Source organism: Octopus sinensis, linkage group LG8 (assembly GCF_006345805.1).
Source record: "Octopus sinensis linkage group LG8, ASM634580v1, whole genome shotgun sequence".
NCBI classification, from domain to species: domain Eukaryota; kingdom Metazoa; phylum Mollusca; class Cephalopoda; order Octopoda; family Octopodidae; genus Octopus; species Octopus sinensis.
In genome coordinates, this window is record NC_043004.1 from 61258340 (window position 1) to 61279527 (window position 21188).

Here is a 21188-nt window from a genome sequence, read left to right on the forward strand (position 1 = left end):
GAGTAAAGAGTAAAGAGTATTTGATTTTTTGATTTTGATTTTTCCAGTTTCAGCTAATGAGCTGTGGCCATGCTGGGCACCGCCATTAGTCGAGGAATTATTTATAGAAGGAGCTTCTACAGGACTAGAACTGTTTCATTCAAATGAAATCTTCAGAAGCTTGCTGTCAAAATCAGTTTGGCATTTATCATTTAGGCAGATTTAATGGGGTGGGTGGTGGGGTACTTTTTGGTAAGCAGGGCACAAACTATCTTCTTAGGGGAGTGGTCAAAAGAATCAGTGATAAGTAGATAAATGAATAATAGAATAATAGAAGAGGTTTTAGGTAAATAAGAAGACTATTCGCTTATATATATATATATACATATATACACGAGTACATATATATATATATATATATACATATACACATACTCATACATACACACACACATATATACATACACACACATACATATATATACAAATACACATACACATACGTGCCAACATGCAAGCTCACGCACACATATATCTACACATATTATATATATATATAAATATACACACCCATGCACACACACACATATATATATATATATATCTGCACATGTATACATAACTATATACACACAAAACCACATATATAAATATACTTCAGTACACATAAATAATAATATATATAATGCAAACCCATACTTACACATACATATACGCGTACATGTACATATACATACAGATATATATATATATATATAGATATATATATATATATATATATATATATATATATATCATATACATAAACAGACCAGCGTACATATATATACCTATACACCTATACATACATACATACAAACACATAGATCCACGCACATAAGTACATACAAATATATATCCATATCCATATTCATATTCAGATTCATATCCAAACCCATATGTACATCTAATATATATTTTATATCTATATATATATATATAGATATATAAATATATACCATATGTAAATACAAACATAATATAACATACGTATATTCCTATTTACATTTATACACATAGATATTTGTGGTACATATACACAACACCCCATAACATATCACATGCATATACCCACACATAAATACACATCCGTGTACACACATACATACTACACATACACTACACACACATACATACACACGTGTACATACATACAGACATATATATATACACATATATGCACATATTCACATATACATATACACACATACATATACATACATACACATACATATATATCTATAAATACATATATATACACATGTACACACACATACATATACACACATATATATATATATATATATATATACACACATACAAAAACATGTACACATAGCCTCCTGTGTAAGAACGCGCCCTCTGTAGTAGTCCCCAACTACTACAGAGACCATACACAGGAGGCCATACCTGCTGTGACCTTTCATTCTGAGAGCCTGGAGATCTTGTTCGCCAAAAGCTCTCTCTTCAACAAGATCTCGGAACCCTCCCCAAACTGTAATGCACAAAATTATGCAAACTACAAAGACTACAGACCCACCCGGCAACCCGATTGACGACACCCCACCCACTAAAACCCCCCACCCCCACCGTTCCTTCAGCACCTCCAATTAATCTTCTCTCCTAAGACTATTCACATATATGGATGTTGGCATATGTGTGTGTGTGTACATATATGTATACGCGTAATATACGTTTTGTATGTGAGTGTATATGAACCGTGTATGTACATGTGTATGTGAAGGCGTGCATACGTGTGTATGTGTATATGTGGTACATGTTTTTTTATGTGTAATATATATATATATATATTTGTGTGTGTATATGTATGTGTGTGTATATGTGTATATATATGTATTTTAGATATATATGTATGTTGTATATATATTATGTCTGTATGTCTGTATATGTTGGTATGTTGTGTATGTGCATATGTGTGTATATATATGTGTGTGTGTACTTATGTGCGTGGATCTACGCGTTTGTATGTATGTATGTATAGGTGTAGAGGTATATATATGTACGCTTGTGTGTTTATGTATATGTATAATATATTATATATATATAATATCTATGTATGTTCTATGTACATGTACGCGTATATGTATGTGTAAAGTATGGGTATTTGCATTATTTATTTATTTATTTGTGTATGCATGTATGTATATGTGTCTATGTATATGTATGTATGCTTGTATGTATTTATGTATATATAGATGCGGCGTGTGTGTGTGTGGATGTGTATGTATGTGTATATACATATCTAAATATATTATGTAAGCGTATGTGTATTGGTGTATAGTCATATATTATATATGTATATGTGTGTGTTTGTGAATATATATGTATATATGTGTATGTGTGTATATGCTTGTATACTCGGTTTGTTGTACGTATGTATATGTGTGTGTATGTTTGTATATATATATATATATATATATATTATATGGGTTTATATGTGTATATGTCTGTGTATGTAGGTATGTATGCGATGGGTGTAAGTATATATATGTGTATGTATATGTAGGTATATACGTATTGTACGTGTGTATATATATACATATATATAATATGTATATATATGGACTTGTAGATTTCTCTGTGTATATATATATGTATGTATATGTGTGTAGATATGTATTTGTATGTACGTGCACGTATGTGTATGTACGTGCATGTATGTATATATGTGTCTATGCTTGTATATGTACGTATGCTTTTATGTACACGTGTATGCGTGCATGTGTGCATATGGTAGTTATAAGCGTATGGATGCGTATATATGCGTATGTATGTTTATATCACGAATGCTGTATATAGGCATATGCGTTTATATTGGCGGGCAGATGTTTGTGTGTATTTATGTCTACTGAAGTATTTATATATGTGGTTTTGTGTATATAGTTATGTATACGTTTACGTGACAGTGTGTCCATTATGTATGTTATGAATATGTGTACTTGTGTGTGTATATGTATGTGTATACAATATACATATTATGTATATATATATATAATATATATATATATGTGCTTGTTGTAGAGAGAGATACATACATAAGTACGAGTGGATGAGAAGGAAATGAGCGAGAGAACATGTGTGTTTGTGTATGTGTATGAGTGTGCGTGTGAGTGTGTGTGTGTGTGAGTGTTTGCGTTTGTATCCGTAGGAAAAGAGATAGAAAGGAAGGGAGAGGGGCGGTTAATGGATTTCCTTTAGGCCTGATGGCACCTTGGGGAGGGTCTACTCCAGCGCCACTAAATGTGTGTCGGCGGTTAGGTAGGTCATATATCACAACCTTTATGACTCTGAAGAGGTCAAAATAAAATAAAAATAAAAATAAAATAAGGGAGGAAATGTGTGTGTATATATGTGCATGTATACATGTGCAGATATGTATATATATATGTGTGTGTGTGTGTATGTGTGTGTATATTTTTATCTATATATATATGTGTAGATATATGTGTGCGTGTGCTTGCATGTTGGCATGTATGTGTATGTGTATTTGTATATATATTATGTGTGTGTATGTATATATGTTTGTGTGTATGTATGAGTATGTGTATATGTATATATATATATATGTATTTGTATATATGTATATATATATAAGCAATAATCTTCTTATTACCTGAAACTCTATTCTATTATTCTATTTATTCATTTATCTACTTTATCACTGATTCTTTTGACCACTCCCCTAAGAAAGATAGTTTGGTGCCCTGCTACCCCAAAAGTCCACCACCACCACCACCCCATTAAATCTGCCTAAATGTAAAATGCCAAAACTGATTTTGACAGCAAGCTTCTGAAGATTTCATTTGAATGAAACAGTTCTAGTCCTGTAGAAGCTCCTTCTATAAAATAAATAATTTACTCTGCTAGTATTGAGTACCTTATTTACTGTGGTTATCCCGATTCACCCGGACCTACATATATAGATCTATATAATATATATATATATATATATATATATATATTATATTATATATATATGTATATATATGACTGCTTTCTTCTGTTCTTTCTACATGCCCACTCACAAAGCTGTGGTCGGCCTGAGGCTATAGTAGAGACATTTGCTCACAGTGTTATGCTGGGAAAATGAACCCAGAACCATGCGAATGTGAAGTAAGTTTCTTACCATACTGCCACGCCTGCACCTATGTGCACAGCCACGGCTGCTACAGAACTTGTATTTTAAAACGTTGGAAATAGCGCTGAAAATAAATTTTGATCTAAATTTTTACCCTACCTCAACGAAGCGAAGCCGTGTGTATATGTAGGAAAAAAATGTTTTCTAACAGAAAATTATGCTATTAAAATGAATTATCGTTTACGTAACTATTTTTAAATCACTGTGGATAAATTCCGACTGATGACCTTCTCAGGTTCTCTAATATTTTAAGTTTTAAATCGAAACAATCGGTGGATGGAGTGGGGTTGCAAAAAATTCGTTTCCCAAATTTTCTTTTTTATAACATATGAATGTATTTATGGAGAAAAATATTGAGAAACATCAATACATGTGTGAGTGATAAAGAAACGAGGATGGTTGTCTTTGGATGTGCTAGAATCAGCAGCCAAATCGTCCTTAGATCATTCACTTTTCCCTCTGAAAATACTAACATTGTTTTTTTTATCGTAAATGCTTTTCCCATTGTTTTAAAGCCGAAATAGGTCCGGAGTACGACGATAGGGGAGGGAGGCGTAAAAACAAGTTTCAAAATTTTATTCATACAAAGATGCCTCCTGCCACCTATCACATCATTTCGAAGGCTGTGGTTTAAAAAAATAGGGAAAATCCTAGTAAAAAAAATTCTTCCCAAATTACTCCATAATCATAATCTATGCCGTTTGGGAGGGATTTATATAAATATTTACTTAGCAGGTGAGAACTATTATACAAAAAAATAAATAGACGTAAAATACAAAAATTATTACAACTGGGAATCAAATGTAAATATATTAGCAAGCGGCTAGCAGAAAACCGCCCGAGGGCAATCTCTCTATCTTTCTGCTACTGTATATAATCTATACGTATAATCCCTCTCTATATATTACTACATACATACATACATACATACATACATACAACATACATATATATATATATATATATATATATATATATATATATATATATATAATATATATATATATATATACATATATTACATGTATATATATATATATATATATATATATATATATATATATATATATATTACTGTTCGCATTATATTATTTAGCTCAAGTTCATTGTCCAGATATCTTTTGTCACACGCCTGGACCTCTTCGGTGATACTTTTCGTTTGTGTGGGTGTTCTTGTTCCACTTACTCCATTCCTCTGTGGAGCCAGAACACACACGAAACCGAAAACGAAGTTTCACTGAAGAGACACTTCGTCACAGACGTATGACGAAAGATTTCCGGGTAACGACGGGAGATAAAATAATAGAATAAGTACAGTAATAAACAAGCGAAGAAATATATATAGTATGGGTGTCTATTTGCAAAAGAAAAGAAGAACGACCATCCTAAAATACAAATTTATCTGTTTCAACACACGATTTTACATCAGGAATCTTCCAAAACGAATTGATATATATATATATGTATACACTCATACATATGCGTAAATAAACACGTGGATTCATGTAAAACATACAATCGCAGGTGTACAAATTTGACTACATATACGTATATATATATATATAGTGCTGAGATCGCGTATGACTCACTTCCTTGAGAGTCATAATATGCTGAACTCCAGCCAGCATGGATTCCGTAATGGGAGAGATTGCCTGACGCAGCTACTGCATCATTTTGATGACATTTTGAGAGCCTTGGGAGAGGTTCCATCACTGATGTCATCTACCTTGATTTCAGCAAGCCTTTGACAGGTTGATCATAAGATCCTTCTGAGAAAGCTGTCCAATATTGGTGTCACTGGAAAGCTGCTGCAGTGATCAAGTGCTTCCTGTCTAACAAACCCAACATGTTGTAGTCGAAGGAGTCAAATCCAGCCCAGCCAAAGTCAGCAGTGGTGTCCCACAAGGCACTGTGTTGGGCCCACTTCTCTTCATCATCTACATAAATGATATTACTGACACCATCAAACACAGTAACATCAGAACCTTCGCTGATGATTCCAAGCTCCAGAAGGTCATCAATGGCGTGGATGACCGAATAAGCCTTCAGTCAGACCTACTGGCTGTTGTCCAATGGGCGGAAAAGAATAACATGTTGCTAAACGAAGACAAATTAGAACTGATCCACTTTGGAAGGGAGGACGCTCTGAAACTCCCATACTCTCTTCCTTCTGGAGAAATTCTCATGGCATCCAACAACATCAGAGACTTGGGAATAACAGTGGACAACAACATAAGCTGGGCTACACATATAAGCAGCAAAGTTGACATGGCCCGCAGAATGTGTTCCTGGATTCTCAGACCCTTCCAGTCGAGAGATTCCCACACTATTATCGTTCTCTTCTCCACTTTTGCCCGACCCCACCTTGAATACTGCTGTCCACTGTGGTCTCCCTACACAAAACAAAAGATTATGAGAATTGAAGCTCCCCAAAGGTCAATCACAAAAAAGATAGATGGCATGTCTGACCTTGACTACTGGGGTAGACTAGAGAAGCTGAAATTGTATTCACTCCAACGACGCCGTGAACGCTACATTATCTGTATGATGTGGAAAATATTCCATCAGCACTGTCCGAATGATGTTTGCATCACCTTCAAAATACATCCAAGGCTTGGACCACGTGCCATCCGTCCACAACTAAAATCTAAATCGCATCACATAACGACAATACGGCACAACTATTTCACCTCAATTGGACCCGCTCTCTTCAACATTACACCAGGACACGTCAAAAAAGAAACTGACTACACGAAATTCAAGAAGTCTTTGGACAAATTCCTTCAAACAGTCTCGGACAAACCACCCACACCCAGATATGTCTCCGCAAACAATAACTCTCTGCTCGAATGGGACTTGGTGCCCAAATCCTGAATTGAAAGACTTCGCCAAAATACTGGCCAAAATCTTTCTAAGACATTCTAAGTTATATATATATATATACTATATATATTAATATATATATATATTATATATTATATATATATATATATATATATATATATATATAGATATATATATGTATATATATAATATATATAATATATATTATATTAATTAGAGATAAAACCACTATTAGGCAAATCAAACAATGAAAAACATGAGCGAATACATAAAATTAATTAATTTATATTATTTTAAATATATATCAAAAGTATTAAAAGCTTAACAAAAGATAATGAGTAAAACACTACGATCGTTTCATAGCTGTCCAATTCGTAATAATTCGAGTTATGGTTAGTCAATCTTCATGTAATTGAAATATTTATCTTAGCGAGGTTTAACGCCCATACTATGTATATATATATATATATATATGCCCTATTCATAAAGGAGGTAGCAGAGCGGAGGCCAAGAACTACAGACCTATCTCTGTAACCTCACACATCAGCAAGGTCATGGAACGAATAGTCAGAAGGAAACTAATCACCTTCCTTGAAGAAAATGACTTGCTGCCTGACACCCAACATGGTTTCCGACCAGAAAGAAGCTGCTTAACTCAGCTCCCACAACACTATGACTGGGTGCTGAAACGACTGCTCAACCACTCAAATGTGGAAGTGATATATCTCGACTTTGCAAAGGCCTTTCATAAAGTCGATCATGGAATGATATGTCACAAACTGCGTGATCTTGGCATAGTCGCACAATTGGGAGAATGGCTTCATGACTTTCTGAAGGATAGAAGTCAGGTGGTAGTAGCCAATGGGGCCACTTCCATTAACACGCAAATAGTGAGCGGTGTTCCGCAGAGCACTGTTTTGGGACCACTACTGTTCATAATGGCCCTCTCAGACATGCCCTCAGCCACGCAGAGAGCCACGATCACAAGTTATGCAGATGATACAAAAGTTCACAGGCAATACAGAACCCTGAAGACACTAAGCACCTGCAATGTGAGCTGGACAAAATATACAAGTGGGCTGAAAAGAATAGCATGCATTTCAATACTGAAAAGTTTCAAGCTTTATGCTATCAGCATGCAAAACTGAATGCAATACCCAATGAATACATTGGACCCGGAGGGATTGCAATCCCAGAGGCACAATCAGTGCGTGACCTGGGTATTCACATGAGTGATTACGCAACCTTTTATGTACATGTTGTTAACTGGCAATGAAATGTAGACGGCTGGCCGGATGGATTCTTAGGACCTTTAGAACAAGAGAACAAGAAACCATGATGGTCCTCTGGAAGACACTTGTCCTAAGCCACTTTGACTATTGCTCTCAGCTATGGTCACCATCCACTGTCAAGTTGATCACAGAACTTGAGGCGATCCAATGAAGCTACACGAAGAAGATAGCCTCTGTGCAGCAGATAAGCTACTGGGAAAGACTCAAGAGATTAAAACTCTATTCCTTGGAGCGTAGGCGAGAAAGATATGCCATAATATATATCTGGAAGATCCTGGAAGGACTTGTCCCAAACTTTGGTATCGAGAGTCACACAAATGCCAGAACCGGGCGCAACTGCGTGGTACTAAGGACTCCAAATTTGCCATCACGATGTATGACAAGATACTGTGATAGCCTTGGGCTTCAGAGGCCCACAGCTCTTCAATATCTTCCCGAAGAACCTGAGGGACCTACATGGTGTAGATGCGGATGTCTTTAAAGTAGGACTGGATCTCTTCCTGTCAGCTGTCCCGGATGAACCAACTTTACGGCAGGAGGTGCAGATGAGGGCAGCTGCATCGAACTCTCTCATGCACCAAATGACAGTTGCTAAAAAGCATTCGTAAGGTAAAATCATGTAGCAAACCAAATGGCGGTGCCCCAGCATGGCCACAGCTCATGAGCTGAAACTGGAAAAATCAAAATCAAAATCATATATATATATATATATATGTGTGTGTGTGTGTGTGTGTGGTGTGTGTGTGTGTGTGGAGGCGCAATGGCCTAGTGGTTAGGGCAGTTGACTCGCGCTCGCAGGATCGCGGTTTCGATTCCCAGTCCGGGCGTTGTGAGTGTTTATTGAGCGAAAACACCTAAAAGCTCCACGAGGCTCCGGCAGGGGGTGGTAATCCCTGCTGTACTCTTTCACCACTCTTTCTACCACTCTTTCTTCTGTTGGCCTGCTTCCTTAGCCAATGGGGTGGCGTCATTCGAAGGCTAAAAGACAATGCGAAGGCATTGTGACCAGCGATGTGTAACAACATCTGATGGTCTGGTCGGTCACGTGGCCTTCGAATGACGCCACCCCTTGGCTAAGCAAGCAGGCCAACAGAAGAAAGAGTGGGAGAAAGAGTGGTGAAAGAGTACAGCAGGGATCACCACCATACCCTGCCGGAGCCTCGTGGAGCTTTTAGGTGTTTTCGCTCAATAAACACTCACAACGCCCGGACTGGGAATCGAAACCGCGATCCTGCGACCGCGAGTCCACTGCCCTAACCACTAGGCCATTGCGCCTGCACACACACACACACACACACACACACAAATATATATATATATATATATTTATACATAGGCGCAGGAGTGGCTGTGTGATAAGTAGCTTGCTAACCAACCACATGGTTCCGTGTTCATTTCCACTGCGTGGCAACTTGGGCAAGTGTCTTCTACTATAGCCTCGGGCCGACCAAATCTTTGTTAGTGGATTTGGTCGAAGGAAACTGAAAGGAGTCCGTCGTATATATGAATATATATATATATATATATATACATATGTATGACTGTGTTTGTCACTCCAGCATTGCTTGACAACCGAAGCTGGTGTGTTTGCGTTCCAGTAACTTAGTAGTTCGGCAAAAGGCGGTGCTCCTGCATGGCCGCAATCAAATGTCTGAAACAAATAAAAGAATATATATATATATATGTGTGTGTGTGTGTGTGTGTGTGCACCTACACGTACATGCATAATTATTTATATATATGCAGGCTGGTGGCCGGATGGATCCTTAGATCTTTCAGAACAAGTGATAAACCATGATGGTCTTTTGGATGACAGTTGTCCTCAGCCGTTTAGATCACTGCTCCCAACTGTATATACAAATAACTATAGACACACAATACACACACACACACACGCATAGATATATATCCGTATACGTAATTACACTTATATAGACATATATACATACCACAGAGAAATGCCAGAGCTCCATTTGCTTACTTTAAGAGAACGTGTTGATGATTGACATCCTGCACATGGTTCGACCAGTTTGAAACTGCATAACACCGCTCTTGCGTCATTATGATTACACATTAACTCAAATGTGGGCGTGATATATCTCGACTGTGCGTAATCTAGGCCTTGTCGGAAAACTTGAAGAAAGGGTACAATGGCTTTCTAAATGACAGAAACGCAAATAATGAGTGGTGTTTTACAGTGCACTGTATAGGGGTCACTGTTATTCATACTGGCTCTTAGATATGCCCTCAGCCGCTCAGATAGCTATCTTTGCTAGCTATGCAGATGATGCACCCTCATCGATGATACCGGATCCTTGAGATGTTGCATATCTGCAGCAGGAGTTAGACGCACCATGCAGGTGGGCTGAGGAAAATAAGATGTAGCTTCATGCTTGGTAATTCTAAACCCTGCAGTACTAACGCACATAGCTGAATGAAAAGCAGACAGTATACACTCATTCAGGATCTTTTGCGATCCATGAATGAAAATCAGAGAGTGACCTGGTCATTGGTATGAGTAATGATACAACTTTCCAGGTGCTTATTACTAAGTTGGCAATAAAATGCAGACTGTTGGCCGGATGGATCCTTAGATCTTTCAGAACAAGAGATCAGGAAACCACGATGGTCTTTTGGATGACATTTGTCCTCAGCCGTTTAGATCACTGCTCTCAACTATGGTCACCATACAGTGGAAAATTAACGACACAACTCGAAGCAAACCAACGAAGCTACACAAAGAAGATCGTCGCAATGCCACATGTCAGCTACAAGAAAACACTGGAAAAGTTAAGACTCTACTTCCTAGGACGAAGACGGGAAAGATTTGCTGTGTTATACATGTGGAAAATTCTAGAACTTTATCAAATTTTAGTATTGTAAGTAACACAGACAGCAGAACGGGGCTTTACTGCATAGTACAAAAATTCCCAACATTGCCTTCAGGATACAGGACCAGATATTGCAACAGCTCTTCAATATCCTCCCTTAAAACCTGAATAAACTTATGGGTAGATACAGGTGTCTTCAAAACAAAACTGGAACTTATCCTATCAAGGGTTTCGCATTATTCTACCTCACGGCCAGAAACGCAGTTGGGGGCACCTTATCTACTCTTTCATTAACCAAATTCCACATATCTGAGAAGGTTTATTGAAAGTGTAGCAAAGCTAACGGCTCGTAGCGTATGCACCACCACTCCGATCTCTTTTTTTCCACATTTTTTATATGTATTTTATATACATTCTAAAATCCTTTTATTTACATATTTACTTAACTTCCTGTCCTATCCCTTCTTGTCTTTTATTTATCGTAAAATGGCCTGAACTTAGATTCAGCCCCTTAACAGATATGAAACAAAATATATTTATTATCTTTTACCTTATACTTAATTCAGTCATTTGACTGCAACCATCCTGGGGAACCGCCTTGCAGAGGTTATAGTGAAACGAATCGACCCCCAGTACGTCTTCTAAAGCCTGGTACTTTTTCTATCGTTCTCTTTTTGGCGAACCGCTAGTTTATGAGGATGTCAACGAATCAGTACCAGTTGTCAATGGGTGCTGGTGAAGAAGCATACACACACACACATACACACACACTCACAAGCACACACTCACACAAACATTCACACATATATACAATGGGTTTCTTTCAGTTTCCGCTTACGAATTTCACTCACAAGGCTTTGGTTGGTCTGAAGCTATTATACAGTGCACAGTGTTATATTTATTTTTTATGTCAAGATAATTTTATGCAGTATCTACCATCTATACACATGATGAAGGTTGCGAAACAGCCGTAACCCTAAGGATAGTAAGTGATTAGATAAAGATATTCATCTCTCATATCTCCTGATATATTATGATTTATATATTCCTCATAAAATAATTTCATAGATCTGATTTCCTCGATTTTAGCTGCACAGAATTGTGCATTATGTTCCTTCTCGAGCCATGTTAGGCTCATACTGGCCGATTTCCCGCTTTCAGTGGCGTAGAAATTCCACCCCTGGACGGGACGCCGGTGCGTTGCAAGATTACTCATTTTTGCCAGCTGAATGGACTGGAGCAACGTGAAAATGAAGTGTTTTGCTCAAGAACACAATGCATCCAGGAATCGAAACCACAACCTTATGATCATGAGTTCAACAACCTAACCGCTAAACTACGCGCCCCCACACGGTGCATTATACTCTTCCGTAAAGAATTACTATGTGATCTGCTAGCCGAGTCCGCTAGAAGAGCTTGACGTGACAGCCATACGATGCTAAGAATCCATATATTAAAATACAAAATTATATAAATAGAAATATTGCGGCTTCCTTCATCGAAAAATGTTCTCAGTGACAAAATGTAATCAATAGCTTTCTTTGGGATACGAATATGCCTCACGTATATTTGAACTGGTAACAACTTTGCGTACATACATACATACATGTGTGTGTGTGTGTGTGTATGTGTGTGTATGCGTGTGTTTGTATGTGTGTGTTCTTGTTGTAGACATTTTATTTCTGAACCTCTAACGAGTGTACGTGTTTCCTCTTGTGTATGTCTCCGTCTTTTTAAATACGAGCGAATGTACTCTGCTTGTGTTTCTTCGTCGGCAAATCACCACTTCCTCTTCTGCTCTGCAGAAATTCACCTAACTATATACTCTACGCCCACCTTCCCCAATCGTCTCCATCAACTCCCCCCCACTTCCTTTTCGCAGAACCACTAACATCAATTAACCCACCGTCTTTCTCAAGACACTACTAAGCTTGCTGACTCAAACCATTCACTATTAAATATGTTTATCACTCAAACTCCATGTGTTGTAGTGTGTACGTCCCCACTTTCAGTACCCTTTCATCCTGCCATTTGTGTACTAATCTAATTCTTACGTAAATATCTAGCCTTATATCTACAAACCTATTTAGTCAATTTGAACTAGGTCAATTCATTCAGTTACTGAGGATGTTCGCGGGCAAAACAAAATATATCATATTAATATATATGTATGTATATATATGATATATATATATATATATATATATATATATATATATAATATATATATATATATATATATATGTATATGTGTATATATATATATATATATATATATATATACACACGAACACACACACACACATACACACACACATACGCACATACGGCACACACACAAACATATATATATGTGTGTGTGTATATATATATATATATATATATATACATTTATATATACACCTATAAATATATATATATATAATATATATATTTATATATACACCATATATATATATGTATATACATATATATATACATGTATATATATACACATATATATATGTATATATATTCATATACATATAAGATATATATATAAGTATATATGTAATATATATCTATATAATATATATATACATGTCCATATATATATATACATACACACACACACACATACATATATATTATATATATATAATGTTTGTTATGTATACATGCAGACATATGCAAATGAATATATTACATATTATTATTATTATTGTTAATATTATTATTATTATTATTATTATTATTATTATTATTATTATTATTATTATTATTATTATTATTATATATGATCTAATATAATACACATCTAATACACACATATTTTCTTTATTTAGAAAGTACAGCATACACGTGAAGAATGAAATATGTGATACCTTCTTTTTTTCGCGAATGTTTGCCAATGTTCGGCCTCGTTAGACAGTGACCTCTACTTAGATTGCACCGTTTATTTTTGCCTACATTTTTTTTTTGCCTATTTTCGTAGCGTTTGTAAGTATTTCCCAAGCACACATACGCATACACGAACCAGGACATACTCGCACATACACGAGTCGTGGAAAGACACACGCACAAGCGTATAAACACACGTACAAAGACTGGTTTGGAGATGTATGAATTAAAAGAAGAGAGTTTTTATCGAAGAGAAAATAGTACAAGGACTCTAGTCCTATAATGAGTAATTTTGTCAATCAGAACTACGTGACGGCAATTTTCTTTCACAACTCGTATGCAAGCCAAAAGAAATTGCTTCGATAAAGCTCTTGTTCTGTATTAGACGGTGTGAAGAACGGCACTTGCATAAGAAAAATCCCTACATCCTTGTGGAAAGATAATTATATTTTGTGGTAAAAAACAATTTACTCTATTTCATATACGGGGTATTTATTCTGCCAGTAACAGGGCTACGTCAGACGCATGCATTGTATTTTTTTAAATTAAAAATATAAATAAAGCGCTCCTTATACAACAGCATACACTGCATATGTGTTTTGCCCGGAGTAGAATTGATTACATAGTGATAGTTGCAATCTTATTTAAGTCGATTTTAGCAGCATTTGTCAAGATTTCAAATATTGAAGAGAAAAGAAATAAATAAAGAAATATATAAAGTGAATAGAAATAAAAAGCCAATAACTGAAATGCGCCCCGTATTTATGTTTTTTTGTTGTCTTTTCAATTGTTTTGCTCATTAGACTGCATTCATTCTGGGGAACCGTGTTGTTGGATTTTAGTTGGGCGAATCGATGCCAGTACTGTATTTTTTTAAGGCTGTTACTTGTTCTATAGTTCTATTTTGCTGGTCTCCTATGTTACGAGACGTAAACACACCAACACTTGTTGCAAAGCGGTTGCGGATATACGCAAAGACACATAGACAAACATGCACACACACACACGCACGCACACACACACACACACACACACACACACATATATATATATATATATACTAGTGAAGGCACATGGCCTAGTGGTTAGAGCACTATGTGTGAAACCGACCTTATGAGTCAGGTGTGGCTCGAGAAGAAATAAACAACATATATACTAATTTAAAAACTTCCTATCGGGCGGATTTTAAGCTAGCTCCTGTGGAGTTCTCTTAATCGGGCCTTTGGCCTAACAATGATACTTCATTCATTGAGTACATATTAAATTTTATTGAACTTGAGCAATACTTTTGAAGCCTTGAACTCTTTTCTTTAAAATAATGATATAATTTGACGACTTGGAACCTATTGCAAAGCTGCGCGATGAGCAACATAATTTGTCTTCCCATTGAGTGTCAGTACAAATACTTTGTTTCCATTCCTTACCCTTAAACAGCCAACATATAGCTAACCGTTTTCAATAATAAACTTACCTTTTTAAAGTTCAACAATAATTCTTCTGCCACCACTTAATTTAAAGACAATTTGATGTGCGTAGTGCCTTCCTTTTAGTACAAAAATTTATTTGTAGTACATGGTACGTATCTAAATTCCTGTTCGCAGTTTGAAGGAAAATTACACCAGTGTCGCTACACAGTATTTTAAAGTGCAATTTTTATGGTTTGGAATTGCTATAAACGTATTTGAACATGAAGATCTTTGAAATTTACTAATTTTTTTAGTAATTTTAATGTAACATTAAAATCAGTCGAATCTATTTTCATGCAGTCGGAGTGCGCTAAGCTTCAATAACTCCGACGGCATAATCATAGGTCCGACAAATTTTGCTAATATGTGAAAGAATACTAAGTTTCCAACATTTTTATGGTAGACAGTTATGAGAGGTAATACTGTATGAGAGAGTGAGTTCAATACGCATTTCAGTCCCAAATGTTATGAAGCACGTGTTAGGGTTAAATTACTTGATACAGTTATAATATTTAAAGAAATATTTTTTCAAAATGTTAGGATTAAGAAAGAAAAGCAAGAATGAAGAATAGTAGAAGTGTCATTGAATAGTGAGAAATGGTTAAACCATTAGGAATAGTAGATGTGTCATTGAATAGTGGGGGTTGCAGGAGTAAAGCTGAAAATGAGTGACATACTGACACACTGACATTCGCATTCGCATTTATTATTATAGATACACATATACGACAAACTACTTTCAGTTTCCGTTAACCAAATCCAAACACAAGGCTTTGGCTGGCACGAGGCTATAACAGAAAAGGCTTACTTAAGTGTCCACGCAGTGGGATTGAATCCGGAGCCATGGGACTGGGAAGCAAACTCTTTACCAGATAGCTGCGCTTGGTTCGTGAAAATATGAAAATATGCCTGTCATAAAATGGGTCCGTAGAATTTTCAGAGCACCGAAACCGATGCCCTAAGATATTTATTCGTTCTTTATGTATTCTGGCATGAAGCCCTTCTATATTACGGATGTCAAGTTTCTTCCCACGCTAGGACGAAAATGGGCGCTTTTCTTTGGACCACATCATTGGCTGTGTTACTCGAACAAATATCTGCCAGTTTTCCACATAAAGATCTGCTCACGCGTGTCGATGCTGATACTGGTTCATACTCATCTGACAGACTCTACTAGCAATTGCAGCAAGTCTTTAAAAGATGCATCGATATCATTTTGATAATAACCACCTGAAGAGGAACATAACAACTAAAAACCTTTTATTCAGTATTTTACACATCATAATTAACGGAGTTCAAATTATTTAATTATTTCCTCTTCTTTTCGCAATGTAACTGAATAGCAATATTTCAAATATTTAGCAACGTATACATATCACATAAAGCGAAACTTTATATACATACATACATACATGCATGCATACATATTGTATGTATGTATATATAATATATATATATATATATATATATTATATATATACATATATATACATATATATATACATATATATATATATATACATATATATATACATACATATATATATATATGCATAAATATGTATATATACATATGCATAAATATATATATATATACATATGCATAAATATATATATATATATATATATATATATATATATATATTATACATGTATTATATATGTATATATATGTATACATATATATGTATATATATATAATATATATATATATATATATGTATTAAATATGTATATAGTATATATATATATATATATGTATATATATATTATATATATATTTATATTAATATGTATATACATATATATGTAGGAAGAGAGAGCGAGAGGAAAAAGAAATATATAAATAAACAGACAGATACGTAAATAGATAGTTGTGTGCGCATATATATATTTATGTGTGTATATGTGTATCTCGTGGTATGTATGTAAAATACTGTAAAATAAAAATTGCCCGTGGAGGCAGCTATGAACAATTCAAAGAAACATACATATAAAGTTACAGATTTAAAGATTTTTTGCATCTCTTTATAATATATCAAATGGTGTGCTTATTTATTTATTGTTGATATTATTATTATTATTATTATTATTATTATTATTATTATTATTATTATTATTATTATTATTATTATTATTATTATTATGATTATTATTATTATTGTTGTTGTTGTTGTTGTTGTTGTTGTTGTTTTTGCTGCTGTTGTTATTGTTGTTGTTATTATTATTCCTATTATTTGTGGTATAGTACGTTCCCACATCAATATGTTGTGCCTGTATACAGTACGGTGATGTTAGAATGAGTTCTCTTTGTTTACAAACAATCTATTAAGTGATAATTCGTTGCCCTGGCAAACCCACAAAAGATATAAAGAAAATACTTTTCTATTAAACTATTCAAATGAATACTTTAAACGTATAAACACGTAAATACGTACGCAATGGAAACGAATACACATAAATATATTTCAGACATATATATCAATAAGTATATGTATATATGGCTGAAATCTCATCCAGAAATGAACACAGAGACATAAATTGTTATGACTCCATTTGTTTACACACAATTTATCAACATATAATTCGTTGCACTGGCAAATATACAAAATAAATAGAAAGGCACATTTATATTCAACCATTCAATGAAAACGCCAAAGCGGTGCCGCACGTAAACATACTGAATAATGCGAAACGAACAAGCCTATGAATATATATCTATCTAATATGTATCTATCTATCTATATCTATCTATATCGTTTAAATTCCTGTACAGAAATTTATGTATTTGGTTATTATTATCATTACGCATGAATAGCTGATATAAATGCGCGATAGACAATTCAAACATTAAGGACATTTATTGCTATTATAGTCCCAGCAAACAGCATAATGAATGAGGATAACTACCTGAAAAAGCGGAAGGAAACGGTGAAACTAATACTTGTTATGAAGTAGCTTGCAGTCGCGATTTTATATATATGATATATGTATAGATATGTATATATATATATATGTATATATGTATATTATATGTATATATTATATATATGTATATATATGTATATATATATGGTATATTATATGTATATTATATATATATATATATATATATATATATAATCTATATATGTATATATATATATATGTATATATATGAATATATATATGATATATATGTATGTATATATTATATATATATGTATATTATATATATGTATATATATATGTATATATATATATGTATATATATATATATATATATATGTATATATATATATGTATATATATAATATATATTTTATAAATACATATATGTATGTATGTATATATATATATATGTATGTATGTATATATATATATATATGTATCACGTGATCACGTGACTGACCAGGCTATCAGATGTCGCCACACATTGCTGGTCACAATGCGCTTCGCATTTTTTTAGCCTTCAAATGACACCACCTCGCTGGCTAAGCGAGCAGGCCATATATATATATACATATATATACATATATATATATATATGTATATATATATATATATATATATAATATATATATATATATATATATATATATATATATATATATATTATATAGATATATATATATATATATATATAGGTATATATATATATATATATATTATATATATAGTACCAACATATATACACATATATATATATATACATATACCAACACACATACACCACATATATATTTACACACGCACGAATATATATACATATGTGTGTGTATTCCTAAGTTTATGTGTGTTTGTGTGCGTATGTGTACGAGAGAAATTAGCAGAATTGTTGGAGTATATATTTGCAAATTAGCTAATTACACGTGCCTTTCATTTTTTTTTCAGTTTTAAAACAGGATGGTCTCGAATGGAAAGAGTGCTCTTCGTATTGACTCTGTTGTTAGTCATCTGCGTCTTAGCAGTCACTTCAGCATTGGTTTTAGTTATTTTCAGATCAAGAACAGGGAAACAAATCGGTACGTATAGAAGTCTTAACGGTTTGGAAACATTTAAAGTATTACTCTTATACTCTTTTACTTGTTTTAGTCATTTGACTGCGGCCATGCTGGAGCACCGCCTTTAGTCGAGCAAATCGACCCCGGGACTTATTCTTTGTAAGCCCAGTACTTATTCTATCGGTCTCTTTTGCCGAACCGCTAAGTGACGGGACGTAAACACACCAGCATCGGTTGTCAAGCAATGCTAGAGGGACAAACACACAAACATATACACACACATACATACATATATATATATATATACATATATACGACAGGCTTCTTTCAGTTTCCGTCTGCCAAATCCACTCACAAGGCCTTGGTCGGCCCGGGGCTATAGCAGAAGACATTTGCCCAAGATGCCACGCAGTGGGACTGAACCCGGAACCATGTGGTTGGTTAGCAAGCTACTTACCACACATCCACTCCTACGCTTTGATTGTTTTATATTTATGTTTGTTAACTGTGTTAGAATGGCAGAAAACCATTGGAATCGCAGACTAAAGTAAACAAATAGAATTTAGTTATATTCCTCTATGATGCAAATTTGTAAGACTCAGGTTTAATGCTGCGGTTAAGATGCTTGCTTTGTGAGTTCGAATATTCAGGATCAATCCCACTGCACATGAGCAAGGATTTTCTGCTGTAGGATGGTGACTATCAAATACTTGTAAATGATATTTTGTAATCAAACCCGAATGAAAGTCTATTGCAGAAACCGTTATTCTTCTGTGATGGTAGGTGTAATCTTCCATTGTTGGTACCTTTACTATCTGAACGTTGAATGAGTTTAACGCAGCCCAATTTCTTTTTGTTTTGGAACATTTTGGATCTGGCTTCTAGATTAATCATAACTTATTTTACTCCAATATTCTTGTAGGTTTTAAAAGTGATCCGTATTACTGTTTATTCAATGGCGATGCTGAAAATATTTCGCAAATATCTCGTAAAGTGAAAAATCAATGGACCTTTGTTAATCGTTGTTATAGAAATTACCAAAATAGTGTCAAATCGTGCCACCGGTATAATTATGTTTTAATAATGGTTCAAAATTTTGGTATAAGGCCAGAAATTTCAGAGATGGGGCAAAGTGGGTTACATCGATCTCAGTGGTCAACTGACTTATTTTATCGACCCTTGAAGGATGCATTTTGCCCCGCATTCTAACTATTCTGCCAGCTCGCCACTGAAGGATATTTTATTAACATCATATTTTTCGCGGAAGAAAATAAAGATAGACACCGTCACATTATCTCAGTACTCTATACATACAGAGAATTGTACCTCTCATTGATACTTTATGAATAAATGAACTTCCTTAGTCTTACACTCAATTACTATTCGATCCGGGCTACACATGAGGAGGTTAATGTGCTCTGCCCAGTTCTGTTCTCCTCCAGCCTTCCCTCGCCGCCTCTCGTGCTTGATATGACGTGTTCTCTTTCCAATTGTCTACTGTCAGAGTAAATGAAACTACTCCTTCTCTTTCTGCCCCACTGATATAATTGGCCTATTGTGTGGAAGTCACATTAGAATGTTTTAGTGGGTGACATGATTAAGAAACGAAGGCGTTGCTTGTAAATTATAGCTGAGAAGATGGAATGATATATTTAGAATTTTGTTTTCTTTTCTAGTGAGACATAATTTTCCGGTCGATAATTACTATGTTGGTT

General features: G+C 34.7%; 1 protein-coding gene across 1 annotated transcript in view; it reads left to right on the forward strand.

Moving 5' to 3' along the window:
* LOC115214824 (membrane metallo-endopeptidase-like 1) overlaps positions 1-21188 on the forward strand; it is a 267550-nt gene that overhangs the window by 101756 nt on the left and 144606 nt on the right. The window contains exon 2 of the mRNA XM_036505151.1: positions 19364-19494. Coding sequence (XP_036361044.1) covers positions 19364-19494 — 131 coding nt within the window. The remainder of the gene's footprint in view (positions 1-19363; positions 19495-21188) is intronic.